Source organism: Triturus cristatus, chromosome 3_2 (genome assembly GCF_964204655.1).
Source record: "Triturus cristatus chromosome 3_2, aTriCri1.1, whole genome shotgun sequence".
Classification (NCBI taxonomy): domain Eukaryota; kingdom Metazoa; phylum Chordata; class Amphibia; order Caudata; family Salamandridae; genus Triturus; species Triturus cristatus.
The window spans coordinates 1087607284-1087629676 of record NC_140584.1 but is presented as its reverse complement, the minus strand read 5'-3'; the positions used below and the strand labels follow the sequence as shown (position 1 = coordinate 1087629676).

General features: G+C 45.1%; 1 protein-coding gene across 1 annotated transcript in view; it reads left to right on the top strand.

Annotated features, from left to right (window-relative positions):
- The window catches only part of COL26A1 (collagen type XXVI alpha 1 chain), a 779433-nt gene that overhangs the window by 744144 nt on the left and 12896 nt on the right, over positions 1 to 22393 (top strand). The window contains exons 13-14 of the mRNA XM_085649850.1: positions 20812 to 20856; positions 21957 to 22041. Of these exons, the coding sequence (XP_085505976.1) occupies positions 20812 to 20856; positions 21957 to 22041 (130 nt within the window). The remainder of the gene's footprint in view (positions 1 to 20811; positions 20857 to 21956; positions 22042 to 22393) is intronic.

Below are 22393 nucleotides of genomic sequence, written 5' to 3'. Positions count from 1 at the left end.
GGTGAATCCCGTTCCCTTCCCGTGGAAACTATTTTGGGGGCCTTTAGAGAACTCCGTTTTCTTTTCCCCTCCATCTTTCTTCTGGGGGGCGCCCTGTCCGGTCTTTTGAGAGTCCCCTCCAGTCCCCCTTGTGGACACCCGGGTACTAGCCCAAATGTCCGCCTTTTCAGCAAGCTTCCGGGGATTGGTCAGCTTGCTATCCACCAGGTGTTGACGCAGGTCAGGGAAACATTTTTCGAGCAGGTGTTCCTTCAACATCAAATCAAACAACCCCTCGTAGTCCCTCACCTCGCTGCCTTGTATCCAACCCTCTAATGCCTTCTTTGCATAGTCCAGGAAATCCACCCAATTCTGTGTGCCCAGTTTGTGGCTACCCCGGAACTTCTGTCTGTACTTCTCGGGTGTTAGTCCAAACTTCCTCACGAGCGCCACTTTCATGGTGGGGTAGTGGGTCTGCTCATCCTGCTCTAGGGCCAATAATGTATCCCTGCCAGCTGGAGGCATGTATTTATACAATCCCCCTCCCCAATATTTCTCTGGAACCCCATGGGCTCTTAAAGAGACCTCATAGGCCGCTAGCCATTTGGCGATATCATCTCCCGCACTATAGCTGGCTACTATGTCTTTTGGCAGGTAGGGTTTGGGTTCCCTGGTGATTTCTCTCTCTTCGCTGCCACCATTAGGAACAGTGTGTGCCCGACCCGTAGGATCTGGAGATCTATCTCCCTGAGCCTCAACTCGTGAGCCATCCTCCGTTCCTCCTTTTCTTTCTCCAGCTTCGCCAACTCCCATGTGAGCCGTCTTTTCTCCCTCCGGTCAGTTAATTCTGCTTCTGATAAGCCGCCACTAGAGACACTGCTGCCCTTCCTTGAAAGTGTTCTGGGCCCCGCTACTAGGTTCCCCACCTCAGGTTGGTACAAACCAGCCCCCTCGCTGACAGGCTCTCCATCCTTGCCCTCCTTCTCAACCTTACTTTCTCGCCGTGCCTCCCCCCAAGCCCTTAAGCTGGTCTGGAGCTCACCCTTCTTTGCACCTGGGGGACAAAACACCCCCTCTCGCTGACAAAACTCTCTGAGTTGGGTCACAGTGTAAGTTTCCACATCCTCCAACACAAACTCCATTTTGCCCACTCAGGATAGAAGACAGTTGCTTACAGAAGCTATGCAGGGGGGTACCTTTTGTAATACCTCCTCCCACCACCAGAAGTAAATTTGGAAAAAACAAAACTCAAGATTAGGAAGTCCGCTTGGAGAAAACTCCCGGTGTAGGCCTATGGACTACCCAAAGTTATTGTCGAGTAGACGCAAGCACAGCTTTATCCCACCGCTGAACACCAATTTTATGTTGGAAACCGGGCAACCGGGTTAGCAGTCACCAGGTTCCCAGCACAATGGTAGCTTGGCTCGAGCGGTTGGGGGTCAGGCACCGTGTTAAGCGTACGTCACACCCTCACAATAACCATGCGTTCATCCATTCCAAAAACAACACTACACCGTAAAAATTATCGGAGACAAGTTGAAAATATATATGTCTTTATCTTATTTTCTCTTAGTTGCAGGTTTCATAACATAAATACAATACAATAGGATTTTCCTTTAAAAGAGCAGGTCAAATAAATAATGCTACTTTGGAATTTCAATAAATAGGTTCAGGTCCTCATTAAGCAAGGAATAAATAGAAGTGCAATAAATACAAACGGCAAATAAATACAGTCAGACAATAAATACAGTGCAGGAATAAATTAGTGGAAGACAATAAATAAAGCACCTTCAATAAATAAGGTAAAACAATCAATGACAATTACAGATCAGATCATTTTCATGAGGTCACTTTGCCCATCCACAGCTTGTGGTCATTTGGGTGGCATGGGGGTGTCCCACCTAGATTGGTCAAGGCTGGGGCTTAAGCTGAGGCAGAACAAGGGTAATCTAAAGATCTGGCCCTCCAAACTACACAGCCCCTCACAGATGTCACTGCACCAGTCTTAGTTCACCCCTGGCACTCCCAGGCTGGTTCTAACACCCCTCTAGCCCCTAGAATGGTCTTTTAGGGCTCCACGGGGCCTCAGACGCCCCTCTACCACTTACTGCCCTTTTCACGATGATCGGCTCCGCTCGGCACCGTGTCGACGCCGTGAGGCGGCTCCGGATCGATGTCGCTGGGCGGCCTCGACTCGATGTCGCTGGGCGGTCTCGACTCGATGTCGCTGGACGGCCTCGACTCGATGTCGCTGGGCGGTCTCGACTCGATGTCGCCTTCCGGCGTTGCAGGGACACGGTCTCCCCGCTTCCGGGTGTCTCCGGAGTGCGATCTCCACTCCCGACCTCCGGCGCGCTTCACCTCAGTTTCCGGCGACTCCGGTGGGCGGACTTCACTCCCCCGACGACGCCTCACCTCGACCTCGGGTGAATCTCCACTCGACCTCCGGCGCCTCTCCACGACCTCCGTCGGCGCCCTCACCTCGACCTCGGGTGATTCTCCACTCGACCTCCGGCGCCTCTCCACGACCTCCGTCGGCGCCCTCACTCGACCTCGGGTGATTCTCCACTCGACCTCCGGCGCCTCTCCACGACCTCCGTCGGCGCCCTCACTCGACCTCGGGTGGCTCCGGGTACGACGTCTACTTTCTGTCAGCGCCGCTTCTCTACCTCAGGCCCCAGGTCTCCAGGCTTCTCGACGTCAGGACTCCAGGAGGACACCACTGAACAGGTCAGGAACTTGCTGTTCTTCCTCTTTAAGGCCTGTTTCAAATGCTCAGTTCCTAAAGATGGTTCTTCTGGTCCTGGTCCCACACAGGGCTTTAGGTTGGGCTTGGTCAGTAGGGACTAGCATCAAGGGTGGGTTTCTGGACCCCACTCCAAGCACTGGTTTCCACCTCTGCTGCCTTGCTCCGACCTCCTTCTATATCTGTCCTCTCTCTTCTCCAGTCAGTTGCCAACTGCCACTCTGAGATGGCCTCCCAACATTCTAAACTGCCTCTCCCTGTCACAGGGTTCTAGAATGTTACAGAAGGTTCTAGAAACCTCCAGTGGGTTCTGGTTATGTCACAGGTGACAATGGATGGCCACCATTTTGTGTCTCAGGCCCTCAAACAGAAGTTCCAGGGGTAGGGAAAATGGCTCCCTGACCCTGCATCAACACTAAAAAGTCTGGGGGTTCCCAAAAAGGAAAAATTATAACAGGGTTTGAGGCAGAAGTGGGACAAAATAAATAATGATGAGGAGGGACCACCCAAAGGGCTGAAAGGTCTAACACTGCCATATTGCTGAATGTAAGTGAGGCAGGGAACAAGTCGTGGGTACACGCGGGTGGACGGCGTCCACCCACTATTTTCACAGGGTGGATGCCGTCCACCCTGCCAAAGAGTTGGGCCCCACCAGGGCTTTAAGTGGGAAGAAAAAAACGTGAGGTATTGCAAAGGGGCGTGGCCAATGTAATTAAAGGCGTGGCTTAAAACACATAAGCTAAAAATCTGTGCTTAGCATAGTGTGCCCCAACTTGTATTTGGCTGTTTCTGTCATTGCATCCATATATATGATACAAGTAACATCATACCTACGCCAAAGTCAGGACTATTGGCTTTGTCAAGGGTTGTTAGTTGCATAAGAAAAAAAAGCAGCAACTATGGCCTGCATATAATATTGAAAAAGCTTCCAGTTAAAGCACTGGTGACACCACGGCAATGTTGCTGCTCCTGAGTTTCAAAAAGAGAAGGGAAATACAGAGAGAAAATTACTCTCTTTAAAGGATTTCCCTTCTCCTACAACGCTCACCTTGCATGATGTCATGTCGTTACTTCTCCACTAGATGTGCCTGCTGTCACTGCAGTCTGGAAAAAACAGACTGCCTGTGCCAGGGCACAAAACAGAGCCCAATAGAGACCCGTTTCGAGGCCTCCTTAAATAAACTGCCAGTGCTCAGCACCGGTGAGACCTGGCCCACTTAAAGCCCTGGGCCCCACTAAACAATATGCTGAAAGCGTCCCGGTGTAACTTGCAAACACTGGGACACATTCAGCAGCACCTGCAGGTTGTTGTCTGCTTTCCATGGCAACAACGTGCAGGCAGGAGGGGGCTGTTGTCTGCTTTCCATGGCAACAACGTGCAGGCAGGAGGGGGCTGTTGTCTGCTTTCCATGGCAACAACGTGCAGGCAGGAGGGGGCTGTTGTCTGCTTTCCATGGCAACAACGTGCAGGCAGGAGGGGGCTTTCTGGGCACATAACAAAGGTCCAATCTGAGAGGTCATCAAGCCTCCTTTTGTTGGAGTCTCCTGGCTGGCAGCAGACAGGAGCCTCACACCTAGTAGCAAATGCATCAGAGGGGAAACAAAGGCAAACACCTTGTTAGTACTTCACACATACTTAAGAGAGGCCGCTTTTCACTTTGTTCAGGCTCTGTTTAGGAGATACGCACGCACTGTAAGAACATCAGATGTGTTGGTCTTTCCCAGTATTTACACAAAATAAATAGCACATTGATGTAGTGCTTACTACCCCTGAGGAGTCATTGTAATCATTTAAATATCACTATTTGTTCTTGTAAAGCACTATGAGGAGAGGATGTTTACGCTGACAAAAGGCAACATTGTTTAATGTGTAGCTTACAAAAGTGTGAATCTTCTGCCTAAATCAGGAGGGTTTCCCTGTATACTCGAAATGCGCTTTAATGTACTCATGATAGACCTGCTAAACATATATGTGAGGGCTTAAGATCTGATGTCACTTCTTATGATGCCACTTCCTGTGATGTCACGTGCCGTGATGTCACACGCCATGATGTCACGCACCATGGTGTCACGCCCCATGATGGCACGCACCACGATGTCACTTGCATACTGATTAATTAGGTTAGTCCCCCCACTTCTTTTTTTAGGACTTGTGTCCTGAAGTGAGGCCACTTCTGCTCAGGCCCCCCGCCCCTGCTCAATTTGTATACATTTATGGGCCGGCCCAGAGAGAGACTGGGAAAGACACCTCGCCCCTTTGGTAAAAGCGAGGTAATAGAGGCCCATCTGCCTCCAGTAAGGCCACTCAGGCCTCCACTGGGCTGCTGGCCGGATCTGAACAGCACAGACACAGCCCAAGTCGGCCTCCATGCTGCCAGAAAAGCAGCCCACAGCTTCAACTCAGATACCGGCCCATTGCCCAAGTGCCCAGGACTGGGCTCACGTCCTGATTGTGTGCGCCAAGGCACAATACTTTTTACGCAACTTCCTTATACTCAGTACCTCCAATTGGCTGTGTGAGTCGATTAATGCAACATTCTGAAGTTGATTTACAACAAATCATCAGGCTAAAACTGTTCCTACTCTGTGCACGACCACAGCTATCCCTGATAGCCTGGTCAGCACACACACACGGTTAAATCTCTCACACACGAGGAACCTTTAAGAACCACCCCAGTCAGTGCTTTAAATGGACCGCCACTTTTTAGGTTTGCTCTTGGTTTCAGCCGGGCGCTTGCTTTGATTGTTCGTCGCGGCTCCAAAATGAGGGCTTTTCTCATTGTAAGAGTCGGTGCTTTCGTTTTGAGTTTTTGTGATGTCACCGGTAGTTGGTAAGGCTCGTGAGTTGTTGGGAACGGCGTGCGCTCCATTGATTTTGACCCTTTTCTGGTCAATTTCAAGTCCAAGCTCGTATGCTCACGAGGTAGTGGGGCATCACAGTTAGCCCTCTTATCACGTAACGTGATTCTAATGTTTGTTTTTGTTGCCATTTTTACCCTTTTGCGCACATGAGACACCCAACATAACTGCAGTTCCCAGCTTTTTGTATGCATTTTTTGTTTGACAATGAGCATTTGTTGTAATGAAGCAGCCGCATCAATCCTGTATGTGTGCTCTCAACCAGATTTAGAGTTAGTGCCACACTTCTAAGAGGCGAGGTTGCAATTTGCACAACAGCGTTGCAGCTCTCACATGCACCAAATGGGCCCCGCTTGGAGCACAGCGTTAGTGCTGCTCAGTGCATGTCAAAGAATGCTTTCAGATATATGTATTGGACACACAGATCGAGCTTTTCACATAGCACGTTACACAAACTATTGGCATTGTAAATGACAATGGCTTTTATTTATGTGTTTTTAAAAACCTGCAAGCGGTGTGTAAACACGCACTTTGTACTTATAGTCGCTGCCTATGAGAAGCAAGGCTGGCAGTAACTGAATCTCTTTTACTACCAGCCTTGCTTCTCGTAAGCAAGGACTATAAGTACAAAGTGTGTGTTTATGCACCGCTTGCAGGTTTTCAAAGCACATAAATAAAAGGCATTGTCATTTACAATGCCAATAGCTCAAACTCTCGCAAATGCGAGACCTATTGCTTTGCAAATGCTTGTTTCATTTGAGAGGAAAAGCACCTGCACGTGCACTTTTCAGCAGGGAGTGCAATACTCCTAAAGGGAGAGCACTGGCCCTTCTTAGCAGCAAACTGGCATTCCAGGATTGTGAGTATCGGCGCTTCTACATTTCCATTTCAAGCACTCCCTCTGATCTGTGTCTGGCCCTTTCAGCTGCTCTCTTCTCGCACAGTTATGAGATGGCTTATTCAGTATTAATTGTGAATTTTGTGAAGGGACCAGGGCACCTCTACTCTCCGCAACAGTAACCCAGGAGTTCCCTGCACAATACATGTTCCAAGGTTTCAGATGGAAGAGAGGCACATTGAATGCACACGTCTCTATGACGTCCTTCCCTACTGCTCTGTCTATAGTTAGGTTTGGCTGTGTGCCTCTTGCAGAGATACTGATGTCATATCTAGCTTTGCTCAGTTACCGGAATTAGAATCCCAATCAGTAGTGGGCCATAGAGCGTCATGTATGTCCTGCATGACCAAGCCCGAGGTTACAGGTTCCTCTAACTTTTCTCTGTGTTCTGTACTTTGGAAAGACTGGGTGGTACCAAGATGGCTGTGGGCATACTGCGCACCGGTGGCTCAGACCTTCCCATCGCGCTAGACAGGCCACATTTTGTGTCCATGAGGGTGCGGTCTATCCCCAAGTAGGCAGAGGTGCCCATTCAGATTCAGGGTCCCCATCAAGAGAGATCTTTTTCCCTTCTCTCTCCCGCCATGCCTGACACACTTCACTTTAAACCTCTTATAAAGACTTTTAATCTTTGGCTTCCCTTATTTCCCACGGTCACTTTAAAGTCAAACAATTCTTTTACCCTGTTATGCATGCATGACTTCTATATGAAGCTCTATTGTTTACACCAAATTATAAATCTGGTAACGCACAGCCATGAGTAGCAACAGTTGATAACAACACTAATTTTTGAATATTGGGGTTAAGAAGAAGAGGCTATGTTATGTATGACTCCAACTTTACGCCGCTTTCCCAGCAAAGCAGATAACAGCAGGAGAAGATGACTATCGGGGCTATTCAAAGAATAAAATTATAGATGGGTAAAAAGTGGATTACAGGTATGTTGTTCACCTCGGGTCCGGTGTAACTTCATATACAATTCGAGCTTCACTCTCTTTGCCTATTTGATGTCACTCAGAACCCCTCGGTGAAAACCATCCCAATAATTTTCTGTTACCCATCTATAATACTATGTTACGCCACTTAGCATCAAAGAAGCTTTGCTGTATGTAGTACAGTACAAATGCTCCATAAAGTAACAGGTTGCCAGAGGCACCATGGGGCCTGATGCAAGCAAGGAATATTAGCACTGGACTGCTATTTGTGTATTAAAATACAGCAATAATCAAGATTCAGTGGAGCCCTCAGGCCTCTGGGTCCCAGTGCAGCTGCACCTGCTGTACCATTGATAGCTACTTATAGAATAATATAATCGACAAAGATGGTAGGTCCAAGGCCCCACAGGCCTACTCCAAAGTAGCATCCCTGCAAGCTTCATACTGCCTAAAAGCAGCATCACTGCAAGCTTCATACCACCTAAAAGCAGCATCCCTGCAAGCTTCATACTGCCTAAAAGCAGCATCACTGCAAGCTTAACACTATTTCTTTTTCTCTTCATCAGTCCCTCTGTCCCCCTCTCTCTCTCTTTTTTAAAATATTCAGCTCACAATTGAGATACAAAGTTCCTACTGAACTTCTGGACACACTGGCCACAGCATCCATGGAAAGGGCATGCAAAATACATTGAAGTGAAGTCTCCTCATGTCATGCACGAGACCAAGGGCCAAATTTGAATTGTATGGTGGAGACAGCCGACCGCCGAAGTGAGGTGGGTGTCACTGTCGGTGTATTTAGAGTGGCTGACCTTGAAGCTGGGGAACCAGGTTCGAGTCGCGGCATTGGCTCAAGCATCCTGTGATTGTGCGCAAATGACCCCATACCTGAAAAATGAATGTGACTATCTGTAATGCAACTGGTGGTCCTGTAAAGTGCTCTGATCCCTCCGGGTCAAGCTTGCACTATGCAAAGAAATACAATAAAAAATGCAGTGTTGTGGGGGGGGGGGGGGTGGCTGGATGACAGGTAGCACAGGGAGATTAAGTGGCGGCAAAGGTGCAAAAAATAAAATAATAGTGTTGAGTGGAGTAGGTGTGGTTGGAGGGTCAGCACGAAGACAAAAAGTGATGGCAGAAGCTTAATAAACACCGATGCAAATAGTTAGGCACATGAAGCATGAAGCGAGCATATGAAGCGGCAGCAGCGAGCGTTTCATGAAGCCCGTGCAGGAAGTAAACAGAATGCTGAGCAGCGGTCGGATTTGGCATAACGGCCTGAGCAGCCAACCTTCAAGCTGGGGAACCAGGTTTGAGTTTCAGCGTCAGGTCAAGCATCCTTTGATCGTGTGGAAATCATTTAATCTCCCTGTGCCTGAAAATTTGTTGTCCGTCTGTAATACTGGTTATGTAAAGCACTCTGATCCCTTCGGGTAGAGTTTGGGCTATATAACACTGCAAAAAAAAAAAAAAAAAACAGTGATGTGGGAGGGGTGAGGGGTCAGCACTGGGCGATTAAGTGGCGACAGAAGCTTCATAAACACTTTAACAAACAGCACAGCCAAAAAATAAATAAAAAGAGTGTTCTCGAAGTTTTGGAAATAACCTGAAAAGTAAGAGCACATGTTACAGGGGCAATCTTCATGGAAGAATACAAAAGTCCGAAAAGACGGACTGCTAAGCCTATTCACCAGTCAAAAGACACACTGCTAAGCCTATTCACCAGTCAAAATACAGCATTTACAAAGAACAGTAAGAGGAGCCAATTGAAAAGATGGGCCGTGCTTAAAGCCCATATTCTAGGAACAACATGTCTCGAAGAGATAGTGCATGCACTGCCTAGGTGACGCCTAAAAACAGGTAATCTCTCCACCTTTTAACCAATGTTTCTCTAAAAATGTGTGTATATATATATATAGATAGATCAATAGATAGATATAGATACATAGATATATCTATATATATATGTAGGTGAACAAGGCAGCTGTGTCTGCTGAAACGTGTTATGCCATATTGAGATTGAATACATTTCAATAAATATTCAAGAACTGATCTCCAGCGGTGTCGGTACCTGTGTTTAGTGCTGTAGCAGGAGTTATACATGTATATATTTATGTGTGTGTACATGTGTATATATAGATATATATGTATATATATTTGAATATACATATATATGTGTGTATTGTGAATAACATTAATTGATTTGCAAACTGCATAGAAACCTTCCCCATATATGTAGAATTTGAATTCACTTAAAGCGATAAGAGTTATGTAATATGTGCATTCCTATTTCATATATTTGATTAAAATGTAGTTCTTAGCCATACTTTACATGAATATTTTAAAGATGCCCTGAATATTACATGTAATGTGAATCTAATTCACTACAACTTATATTCATTTGTGTTTAAATGTGTGCACGCATATTAAATGTGCACCAAGTTAAACTTGGCCTGTATTTCACCTTGCTGTGTTTCACCATACTGCATAAATACTGTTTTTCATTTTCTGCTAACATGACATTTCTGGCAGGTATTCACATGTATTGTTAGTTGTAGAATATATATATTACTGTACTAGAGCTAGAGGAGAGAGTCTGAGGAGAAGATCTTGATGAAATAATGTGGGAAACCAGAGAATCAACTGAATGGCCTTTTCAGCAATTTTTGAGATCTAACCTGTGTATGAGAAGTTCCTATGTTTGGTGTGGGATATTTAGAAATTGTTGCAGTCTGCAACCTGAGAAATGGACTATACAATACAATAGATCCCTGGTGATGATGTCTACAAAGGAGGTGTTACCTAAAAGATTTTGTGTGTTATAATTTAGTGTCCATCCCTTAGAGACGCAGATGTCCTTTTTGATCTTGACAGATGCTTTCCAGACCTTTTTGACATTCCTACAGAGACTTCCCCCTGAATGCTTGGAACACTTGAGAGATTTAGACCTCTATGCCTACTTTGAATATTTGCTGAGAGTGGCTTTGGCTAACACTTATTTCCTAACCCTTAGAAGACCTTTGACTGAGCTTCTGAAATGTTGACACCTTCCCTACCTATATTTTCCTTGTTTCATTTCTTTAATGGAAATTTCTGATTTAGAGATGCTTTAGATTTTTAGAACCATTGTTAGACTTGGCATCTTTTGGCGTGTTTCCCCTGAGTTTTTGCTTTCTGCCCTCCCGGTTTTGACTGTTTTTGCTGGCGTAGTGTTTCTGCGCACTTTTCGCACTACTGATCAGTGGGAAAGTGCAAGTGCTCCTGTGGTAAAGTATGTTATGGATTGGTGTTTCCATGATTGGCTGTTTGATTTTCTTGTCAGCCCCTAGTAAAGTGCACTGAGTGTGCCAGGGCCTGGGAATCAAATGCTACGCGTGGGCCTGCAGCACGGATTGTGCCACCCACGTATGTAGCCCGGAAAAGGTACCTCAGATCTGCCATTGCAGAGTCTGCGCACAGTTTGTAACTGTTGTGTCGACTTGGCCCATGCACACACTGGCCGGACCCTAACCTTCCCTTTTCTTACATTTCAGGCACCCCTAAGGTAGGCCCAAAGTAGCCCTGTGAGCAGGGTGAAGTGTGTGTGAAAGGTAGGACATGCCCTGGTGTGTGTGGCATGTTCTGATAGTGAATTACAGCACATTTCGTTTTTCACTATTGCAAGGCTAACTGTTCCCCATAGGACAGAATGGGAAGTTTGTTTATAACATCTTACAAACATAACTGGCACTGGGAGCTAGGTGGGAAAATAAAGTTTAGTAGGCCTGAACTCATAATCTATCGATGCATCTTTTAGTAAAGGTGATTTTTACATTCTGTGTTTGAAAATACCACTTTTAGGAAGTAGGTATTTTCTTGCTCACTCATCCCGTGTGCCTCTGCTGGAATGTGGATTGCCAGTTTGGGTTTTGGACGACAGAAGGCTAGGAAGCAAGGGTGGCTCCCGATAGTCTAGGTAGGTCAGGAAAGGGCTGAATAGACCTGGGCTGCGATGGGGGAAGAGGGAGGAGATTTACTTGCACATCAAAGGGCCTGCTCTGTCTCTGACATTGCCGTCTCCACCCCCTGCCGGTATGTCACACCAGAGAAGGCAGAACTAGTTCTGGCTGGGCACAGACACCCTCTGCCTAGAGGATCATAGGATTTTTGGATACAAATACTGGGGCCCATACCCCGGTACTTAAGAACTCTTTTGGATCAAGAAGACTGCCAAGAAGAAGAGCTGGAGAAGCTGTGAGGAGGGACTACCGCTTTGCTGTGTGCTTTGCTGTGTTGGCCTACAGTGGCTGCTTCTGTCTTGGGCAGTGAAAGGACTGGACTGAACTTTCTGCAATTTACTTTTGTGAGTTTCTCCAAGGGCTTGAGGTACAGCTTGCCCCCCTGTTCAAGAAGTCTCAGGAACAGCAAAGACTCCAAGCTCTTCTGCCGTCAGCACTGGGCACTGTGTGTTTTTTGCTGCAACAGAAGAAAAGCAACTCGATGGCGTCTATGACGCCGCTGCCGACTCTGTGTCCGGAAGGTACCGCAGAGGGCACCGCCGTAATGCCACACCGCAACCTTGGTCTCACCGACGACACCTGCTGACGCTGCCACGAGCCGCCGCTCACACCGCGACCTGTGGGCACCGAACTCCATTTGCCTCGCTTCGCGCTGAAGCCTGGGCACCACAGAGAGCACCGCCGCAATGCCGCACCGCGACCCTGGTCTCACCGGCGATGCTTGCTGACGCTGCCACCGAGCCGGTGCTTGCACCGTGACCTATGGGGACCACACTCTGCACCGCCTCGCTTCACAACGATGCCTTGGGCTCCCCGACGCCGCCGCTCCACGCCGAGATCGACGCCGCTGCTTGCACCGTGGTTCAAGGGCACCGCTCGTAAAGTTACATGATGCACTGCCCTCATCCCACACCGCAGCCTTGGCCTACCGACATCGGCATCATCGACTACCGTTCGTCAGCCGATGACAGCTCTTCAGCATCGACGCCGCCGCTGCTTGCACCGTGACCTACCAGCACTGTGACGAGCACCGCCTTCACCTCGCACTGTGACCCTGGTCTCACCGACAACGCCATCTGACGCCGCCACCAAGCCGCTGCGCGCACCGCGACCTGAGGGCACCGCAAGCCGCACCGCTGCACTTCGCACTGTAGCACCCGACGCCTGCCGAAGCCAGCGCTCCTGATCCCAACAGAAAGGAGCTCGACCTGCAACGCGAGTGACTTCAAGGTCTCGGTGCCCTGCATCTCTAACAGGTACTGTTTGCGGGTCTTCCCGACACCGTAGCTGGTCCGCAACGCCGCAACCATCCTGAACTGTTTGGATTTGTTTGCTCACGACGCCATGATAGCCCCGGACGGAGCTATCGACATCAAGGAACTGTTTTTAAAGCGTATTTTGATAACTGTAAATTTTTAAGTACTGTATTGTGGACTCTTATCGTTTTTGGTCTTGTATATAAAAATATTGGCTATTTCTCTAAACTGGTGTGGTGTCCTTTTGTAGTACTTACACTGTATTACTGTCGGTTATGTGCAAATGCTTTACACACTGCCTCTAAGATAAGCCTGACAGCTCGTGCCAAGCTACCAAGGGGGTGAGCAGGGGTTATTTTAGGAATGTAACTCCCTTATCCTGACTAGGAAGAAGGGTCCCTACTTGGACAAAGGTTGCAAGCCCTTGCCAACTAGAAACGCCCATTTCTAACAACCATCGTTTTAGCTGGAACTCTACTGTAGGTGATTTAGATCTATCCATGCATAGATAACAAAACTTGTGACTCTATTCTGAGCAGCAGATATTGCTTTTGATCTTTTGTATTGCTGTGACTGAATGCTTATTTGCCTTATATTAGTCCACCTAAATTTCTTTTGCAGGTAGGGAATACCTGTTTTTTTATTTCCATAGCATGGTTTTAAGAGATTGAATAATAAACCTTCTTAACCCTACCTACTGATTCCTGGTCTTCATTGTGTAGCTAAATTGGTTGCACTTTAACTTAAATTTGACTGATTTTTATGTTAACTCCCATCGCCTCTCAGATAGGTCCATTGGATGACCATTTGTAAGCAAGTTGCTTAATAAATAACTTAGCCGTCGTTTATAAATCTGACGGTCGGCCCCTTCATCAGAGCAACAGAGTACTTTACTCCATCACCCTGGCTGCAGGAACGGGCCATCTGTCAGAATATAAAACAGGGCCTTAATCTGTTCGGTGTGAACTAGTGGAACAAGAATCAAGACTCTAACCTAAAAATTAAAGAACTTGTTATTCTCCCTTTCTGGCTTCCCCAACTGGATCCCTTAGAGGTGTGGGTCTCTCAAGCAGCATAGGTGGGGAGTCAACCACACAGGAAGTGAGACAGTGCTATAGATGGAAGTGGGTGGTGCCAGATTAGGAAGATCGATACAATTCCTAATCAAATCTTTGAAACCAACACTTGTTTCTTTTTGTAAACAAATTAAGGACTATTTTTAGCACCTCTGCAGATAAGTTTTTTTATTCCAGTGAAGAACATTTGGAAGTTGCATTTTCAAATGCAATTAACTTTGCAGACGTTACTTGAATTTTCACGTTTCTGGCTTTTTTTTAGCATGATCCAAACATTTTTTTTTGTAAGTTTTAAAAAGTAAAGTTTATAAAGTAGGAAAAGGGGAAATAACAAACAGGTTCACAATATAATAACAATGTACTTAAAACATTTGAATAATAATCAGATAGAAGAAGGAAATATTTGCAATTTTGTGTAGAAAACAGGATAAGGGGGAGGGGAGAAAGAAAATAGAAAGGGAAAAAATAAAAGCGCTTCTCATGTAATGAAATTAGCAAACTTTTAAACAGTAATGGAATTACAAAAGTCATAAAGTACATATTATGGTCCAAACATCAAACCCACCAAATTGTCAGTATTGCACAATGTTCCCCAAATCCTCCTTGTGCATGTGAAATAGTTCTAATGTGTATTTTTTCAGTGGGCTCTTCTGTGAAGGAAGAACGATGACAGTTGCACAGGCGTCATGTGAGCTTGACATCATTTTCTTATCACAAACTAGTTGGCATAACTCTTAAAAAGGGTTAAGAAGCGTGCTATGGCAATCTCAGCCGTTCTGTGCTAGCATCTACACAAGGAATTTACATGAAATATCCTGCATATCATGCTGGCAGGTTATGGTTTTGACTTTAGCAGCATCTGATGGCCCTGAGAGGATGTAACTGAAACTATGGTGCAGCAGTGGCTCCAAATGTTCACTCAGAGTTTTGCATTGTCCACGGTACTGCATGAGCATGTTTTAATGAGAAGGTAAAATAGGGTCAGAAAATGGCATAGGTGCTTTACTGGCTGCACCCCAGAAGATGTTGAATCAAATTAGTGAATTCTGAGGATCAGTGTTCACTCATCTAGGAGGTACTCAGATAAAAGGTAGAGGCTCTGTCAAGGAAACTATCAGGGGTGTAGCTTCAGGAGGGTGTTTGTGGTGACACCCCCTCTGTAGTGTTGTGTGAGTTAACAATGACGGAACCCTTTTGACTCCTGAAGGACTCCGTAGAACAGTGACGTAAGAGTTAGAGCGCAGTCAAGTGAATGATAGTTTAGAATGTTGAGTTCGCGGTTACACGCAGACGAATAAAGACGTGTAATACCAAGCTCCATGTGTGGTGTAATTATTAGCGGGAACCCCAACTGGGGAGGACACTACACCCTCCATCCCCCATAAATGTGTGCTTGGCTTGGTAGTTAGGTCTAGGGGTCTGAGCTGGGTCCGCTATGTTTTTGTTGTTTTTCCTATCCTCATTTCTCTAAGAGACTGTTTTAACTAGTTCATTTTTTGGATTATCATGTAGTGGCTAATGTACAAAGAAAGTAGCAAATCTGAACACTTAAAAGGATTACTATGATTAGGTTCAGATTTTCTATTTTTTGTAATTCAAAAACATTGGAAGTAGTAGGCTTAAAAAGCTGCACCAGGTACCATTTACTGGTAATGCCATGCAACATTTTTGGATTTTACTATTTCAAAAATGCAGATTGTAAAAACAGTAAATTTTCTCATTAGGAAAGGTCGCTTTGCAGTTGAGGTTTCTTTTCCCCACCCGCCGCCTCTCCTGTGTCCTCTTCCTGGGAGAAACAGGAAGCACCAGGGCTCCCACTCTCCCTACAGCCAATCACAACGCTGCAATGCATGGGCTGTAGGGGTGGTTATGTTCTCCATGCAGGCTGCAATGCATCCTGCATGGAGAATACGGAAAGTGCGCATGATTGTTTTTGGTGGCCCGATAGTGCCGGCCAAACAGGTATTGCGTACTTAGGAGTGTTCTACCACTCCTTCCCTACTCTGCAGCCCTGCCCCACCCACTCACGCAAGCTGCCGTAGCAGGAGGACAGAATAAACTGATAATAACATAATGTTATTATGTTTTCCTCCCTTTCTTATGCTGCTTGATGGCAGTGAGGCGATGCTCCTCCGCCTTAGCGGAGGAGGTGCCACTGTTTCTCTCCTCTTTCCACCCTGCTATTTACTCCAGGACTTTGCTGGACCAAATCTCTGACAATTTCCAAGGTGGGAAAGTGTCAGGCAGGAGTCTGAGAATGTTCACTCACTAGTTGGCGGGAATTCACAAATTCTCAAGGCAGTTCTTGGTTGATCTTCCCACTCTTTTCACATGGTTTACTGCTGCATAATTGTATGAAGATGTGATGTCCAATTATGCAGTACTAAATGCCAGGGATCCTTTGGTGGGTAATTGAGAGGTACACATTTTGATAATAAATTTGGCTTTGAGAATTGAGCACACTATGCCAATATATTATTGGTTGGAGGAGTGCAATGTGAAGAACAACGGCTCTCTTCTGTTTTCTTGGGAGGTATGATGTGGGACAGCGGGTCAAAAGAACACAGCGCCCCTCCTGGTAACTGTATGCTTAATATTGCAGAGCTACCCTGTGAGCTGATAGCAACCCTGGACAATGTTTTAAATCCAGACCCTTACTGGGCTGATCAGGTGTAACACAGTAAGACCCTCTCTGGAAGGTTTGAGTCACCCCACCAACAAAATCCGAAACAAATTTGGGGCTCAGCAATTCATCTGACAGCAAAAGTTCGAAAAATATTTATTGACTAAAAGATAAGTCAGAAAGCCGAACCCAGAGGTTTTGTTCCCTCATGGGGGCTGTACCCTTGGCCATCACACCCTCGAACCACCCACCATTTGTCTGTGGTGAATTTGAGATTTACACACTCAGCTCCCACTAAGCTACACCTTTGAAAACGATGTTTTAGTAAATACATACATATGCCTAGAACAGCCTATATTTGTTCTTTTACTTTACAATAATGTATTCTTTGTGTACAATATTGTATGTGTATGACTAGTGGTTAATTAGTCGATCAAGCAAGTGGAATAAGGGGTACTATCCCCCCGAGTCCTTTAAAGTTTGCATCAGACCCTCAAGACTTGGAACTTCTCTCTTTGGTCGGCCAACGTAGGAATGTCTCCTGTCTCTGTGTCTATAGTAGAAACAAACACCTTGGTTTTCTGCTTGACAAGTAGCCCTCTCTTGTTGATCAAGATAATGCATATACATTTGATCACCGAGATAGGGTATAAATTAGATGATATGTGGGTCTGCTATGTAGACTTGCGCGATCGAGTTACTCTCAAACTACTATGAGTACCAGATCTGGATGTGCGTTCTGTACAGCCTTCCGATGCGGATCACGTCTCACAGTTGTGGCCAGAGCTCCATTGGCTCCGAATAGCCATTCTACACTTTTTAAAACAATATACCTTGTGCACTGGGATTTTAATAGACTTGATCTAAATGTTAACTCGACAGTCTTTGTCGTTTTGCCCATACTGCTTCTCGCCACATTGCTGGGACCACGCGATGTGGAGGTAGAGCCTATTTTCATCTCCTTTAAGGTTTGATAAAGACTGCTTTATCTGCTTAGTAAATTTTGTTACCAGTTCTTTAAACTATACAGAGTGTGACTTTTGAATCCACCCGATGGAGTATTTCTGTCTCACCTGTTGCTATTGGCTCCTTAGTGTGTCATTCTGATGCATACAGATTATTTGCGCAGACATACACAATAGACTTTTTCACATCTAAAAGCACACACAACAATAAAACCTTTTGTCATATTCAAATATTTATCTCAGCAGCCAATACAACTACCTACACCAGTGCTCCTTCTGGCTACCACTGACCCTATGGACTACCGCTACCATCAATCCACCACCTGTGATGAAGCCGCCCACTTTGGTTCTCAATTTTAGTTTCATGTTTTAGTGGGAACCGTATGACACACCAATACCACTAATCCCTCCAATACCACCACTAGCACCACCACCAGCAATACGAACACAGTCAAAAACAGCAATACAAATATAACAATATCACCACCACCATCATTAACCCCAGTGTCACAAAAACTGCATCAATTCCAATGCCACTACCACAATACCAGCAGTAACACAAACAGTGCCGTCACTAATAATACCATCTTCATTCACTTCTAACACACCACCACCTTCAATACCAGGCTATCACCAATGCCACCACCACTAATATCGCCACATACAATACCCACACTACCACTTCCAATACCATCACCACAATGTCAGTTCCTAACCACTAACAACACTAGCAATACTGCCACTAAGACGACCACCACTAATAAAACCATGAATAGGGCTCAATACCACCACCTCTAATATCACCTCTATCAATACCACCATCTCCAACACATGATTGCCACCAACACCACCAGCCGCAATAACACACCAATAACAACCAATACCACAACACCAACAATATGAATACCACACAAGCACCAACAGCAATACCAATACGTCCACCGATATGACCACCAATGACCACCACCATCAATACTACTAATATCACTATTAATACTATCACTCATAAATCACCACTAGTACCACTAATAATACCACCACATCAAATATCACCACTAATACTATCAATGCCCATCACCAAGACTTACAAAACAACCACCACTATTATACCAGTAACCCTAGCACTAACAAAATAACCACCAATACCTTATGCCCACTGATGGATGTATGACGTTACAACGCACACTTTTACAACGCATGCACTTACAACACATTTTTTACAACGCATAATCCATTACAACGCATGACATTACAACGCATGACACTACAACGCATTTTTAAAAAATACCTTTACAACGCATTGCCATTACAACGCATACTACCTTTACAACGCATACCATTACAACGCATTATATTAAATTACATTTAAGGTAAGTATTAGATAGTATAGGGGTAAAAATTACTATTCTAACTCCAGGGGGTGCAACAGTAGGGTAAGTGTTGGATAGTATAGGGGTAAAAATTACTATTCTAACTCCAGGGGGTGCAACAGTAGGGTAAGTGTTGGATAGTATAGGGGTAAAAATTACTATTCTAACTCCAGGGGGTGCATCAGTAGGGTAAGTGTTGGATAGTATAGGGGTAAAAATTACTATTCTAACTCCAGGGGGTGCATCATTAGGGTAAGTGTTGGATAGTATAGGGGTAAAAATTACTATTCTAACTCCAGGGGGTGCATCAGTAGGGTAAGTGTTGGATAGTATAGGGGTAAAAATTACTATTCTAACTCCAGGGGGTGCATCAGTAGGGTAAGTGTTGGATAGTATAGGGGTAAAAATTACTATTCTAACTCCAGGGGGTGCATCAGTAGGGTAAGTGTTGGATAGTATAGGGGTAAAAATTACTATTCTAACTCCAGGGGGTGCATCAGTAGGGTAAGTGTTGGATAGTATAGGGGTAAAAATTACTATTCTAACTCCAGGGGGTGCATCAGTAGGGTAAGTGTTGGATAGTATAGGGGTAAAAATTACTATTCTAACTCCAGGGGGTGCATCAGTAGGGTAAGTGTTGGATAGTATAGGGGTAAAAATTACTATTCTAACTCCAGGGGGTGCATCAGTAGGGTAAGTGTTGGATAGTATAGGGGTAAAAATTACTATTCTAACTCCAGGGGGTGCAACAGTAGGGTAAGTGTTGGATAGTATAGGGGTAAAAATTACTATTCTAACTCCAGGGGGTGCATCAGTAGGGTAAGTGTTGGATAGTATAGGGGTAAAAATTACTATTCTAACTCCAGGGGGTGCAACAGTAGGGTAAGTGTTGGATAGTGTAGTGTAATATTATGCGTTGTAATGGTATGCGCTGTAATGGTAGTATGCGTTGTAATGGAATGCGTTGTAAAGGTAGTTTTTAAAAATGCGTTGTAGTGTCATGCGTTGTAATGTCATGCGTTGTAATGGATTATGCGTTGTAAAAAATGCGTTGTAAAGGTAGTGCGTTGTAAAAGTTGCGTTGTAAAGGTTGTTCCCCGCCCACTGATACCACCACCACTGATAGCATCCCCAAAACAGCCACCACAAATATCACACTATCAATACCCACAGCACCAATTCTACCACCATCAGAACTGGTATCACTAACGCCACCAACAATACCACCGATACCATTACTACCAGGACGAATAACACCACCAATGGCATCAATTCCACAGTACCACCAAGGCTACACTACAATCTATTTCACAACCAATGATATCACTCATATTGCACCTCCACTGATACCACCACCAGTAGTAGTGATACTAGCAATGTCACCAGTGTTATGCCCCCAATACCACACCACCACTACCAATACCACCAACATTATTACCACTACCAAGCTTAGAAATGGTCTTTATGAGTGATTACATGGCATTTCAGCAGGAGTGTGCTAGTGGTTGTTGCCACAGTAGAGCCTGGTCTATTGCCTTGCCGATGCTTGTTTCCTCCTGGCTACCTGCCACTGGCCTGGGCTCCGTGTCTCCCCGCCTCATATCTACAACCACAGAGTGTGCCCTAAGGTCTGCCGTTGTGTTAGTCTCTGTTCCCGACGCTCTTTTTATCCTGTTGAATGACCGGGTTTGTGTCACTTTTAACCTCAGGCGTTTTAGTCTCAGCGGCAAGAGACCTTCGGGTGCATTTGACAAAGACTTCAGTTACTCATTGAAGGCCTGGGCGAATTCATTGCCAGGACCTGTAGAAACTATTAGAAAGAACTGATGCCTAATTTAATTTCAAAGATTATTTTTGAGCAAGCGCTGAAAGATTACTTTTGTGGTATTTGTTACAATTTGACAATGAAGCTGATTGGCTGAACCTTTCCCTATACACTATGTTTTTTATCGAATTACTGTACATGTCATATTTGTACCATTCAGTGCTTAATGTCCTCAATTTCTCTTGAGTCTTTTGAATAAGATTTTTGCTCAATAAAACATGATTATAAAAATAAATAAAAAGAGTATCTTCTCGGTAGTAAAGCTGAATGCTTCATGTCCACAGGGTGAACCTGGCATGAAAGGTGAAGACGGAGAGAAAGGGACAGAGGTAAGATTTGTAGACTTCTTCCATAGGCAGCAGCTCTGGGTCAGAGTAAAGATGGACAGGAACTAAATGCTTCAACAGGGCTGTGGATGGCCACCAGGGCATGGGAAATATTACATTTAGCACATGTGCATGTATTGTGGTTCATAAACAAATTTGGGTAGTGGGCAGCACTTCCTTCTTGCACTATAAGTTCTTGTGACTTGCATGAAGACAACCTGGCTCTACGCTGATCCTGGGATAGTGCAACTGTGGGGTATTATACCGTTATACCCTGGAAATGAGAACTATACCAATTGTGAAATGTCCTCTTCCCAGTTTATAGACCCAAGCCACAGGTGATACCCCCCCAAGTCTGCGGCGTGAAGAAGCCCTTTAGTCTAGGTCAGCAGTTTTTAACCTGTGATCCAGGGAACTCTGGGAGTCTGCGATGCTTACTCAGGGGGTTCACGACTGCTTAGAAAATTAAAGAATATTAACAGATCAATAAAGTGTATATCAATACAGAAGTAAGATTGAAAATTGTAAAACGTTCTGTAAATGTGAATGAATTTGAAACTGGAAGCTCAGATTAATTCGTGGAAGCAGTGCAAGTGCATTGCAGAGAATATAGTATGGACAATGGGTGACCTCAATTGAATTTAGAAAAGCTCCAACCTTTCCATTAAAATGTAAATGTTAATTTAAATTTTATTTTTTATATTTGATTGTGAAATAAATTTAATATTTCATTGTGTGTATGTGTTTGATGAATGCTTGTTTCTGTAGTTTTGTTTGTTGTTTAAATCTTCCAAATGGCTTAGGCCGGGATCCCAGAATTATAATAATGACTCAAAGGAGGTCACTGGATTCCAATAATGATGAACAAGGGGTCCCTGGATTTAAGTAATGATTAAGTGGGGGTCCACAGAAGTCAAAAGGTTAAGAACCACTGGTCTAGGATGTTCAGTGGACTTGCATGGGTTGGACCCATCGCTGGGTCGACCGAGGATCAACACAGACCACACATTGCCACCTGAAGACGGGATGCAAGGCAATATGTCTGAAGGAGTCCTGAGTGGTGATATGTAAACATTAAGGTGTAAGCATGTTTTTATTTTCAGGGAGAAGGAGTTCAGCAGCTGAGGGAGGCTTTGAAGATCTTGGCAGAAAGAGTATTAATTTTGGAGCATATGATTGGAATCCATGGTGAGTGGTGCTAAATTACGCTGGTGTACGGCATGGGGTAATAAATTACTTAATTATGGTTGGGACATGGAGTTTGTCTCGCTCTGTGCTAACCACTCAATGGCCCTTTGGCTCTCTGTTATTCCTGCCAAACAGGAAACCATAAGTAGCCCTGGCAAAAATGTTTAAATCAGCCATGCTCCTCTCTTTGTCTCCTATCTGCCTACCAACATCACTTTGTCCCCTCACTGCGTGCGCCTACTGTAACTGTCTGAAGAAGTACAGAAATGCTGGTAACACCCCCAGGGCTTTATGTGGGATGGAAAGAGTAGAGGTACGCAAAAGATGCGGGTCTATATAATTAATGGTGTGG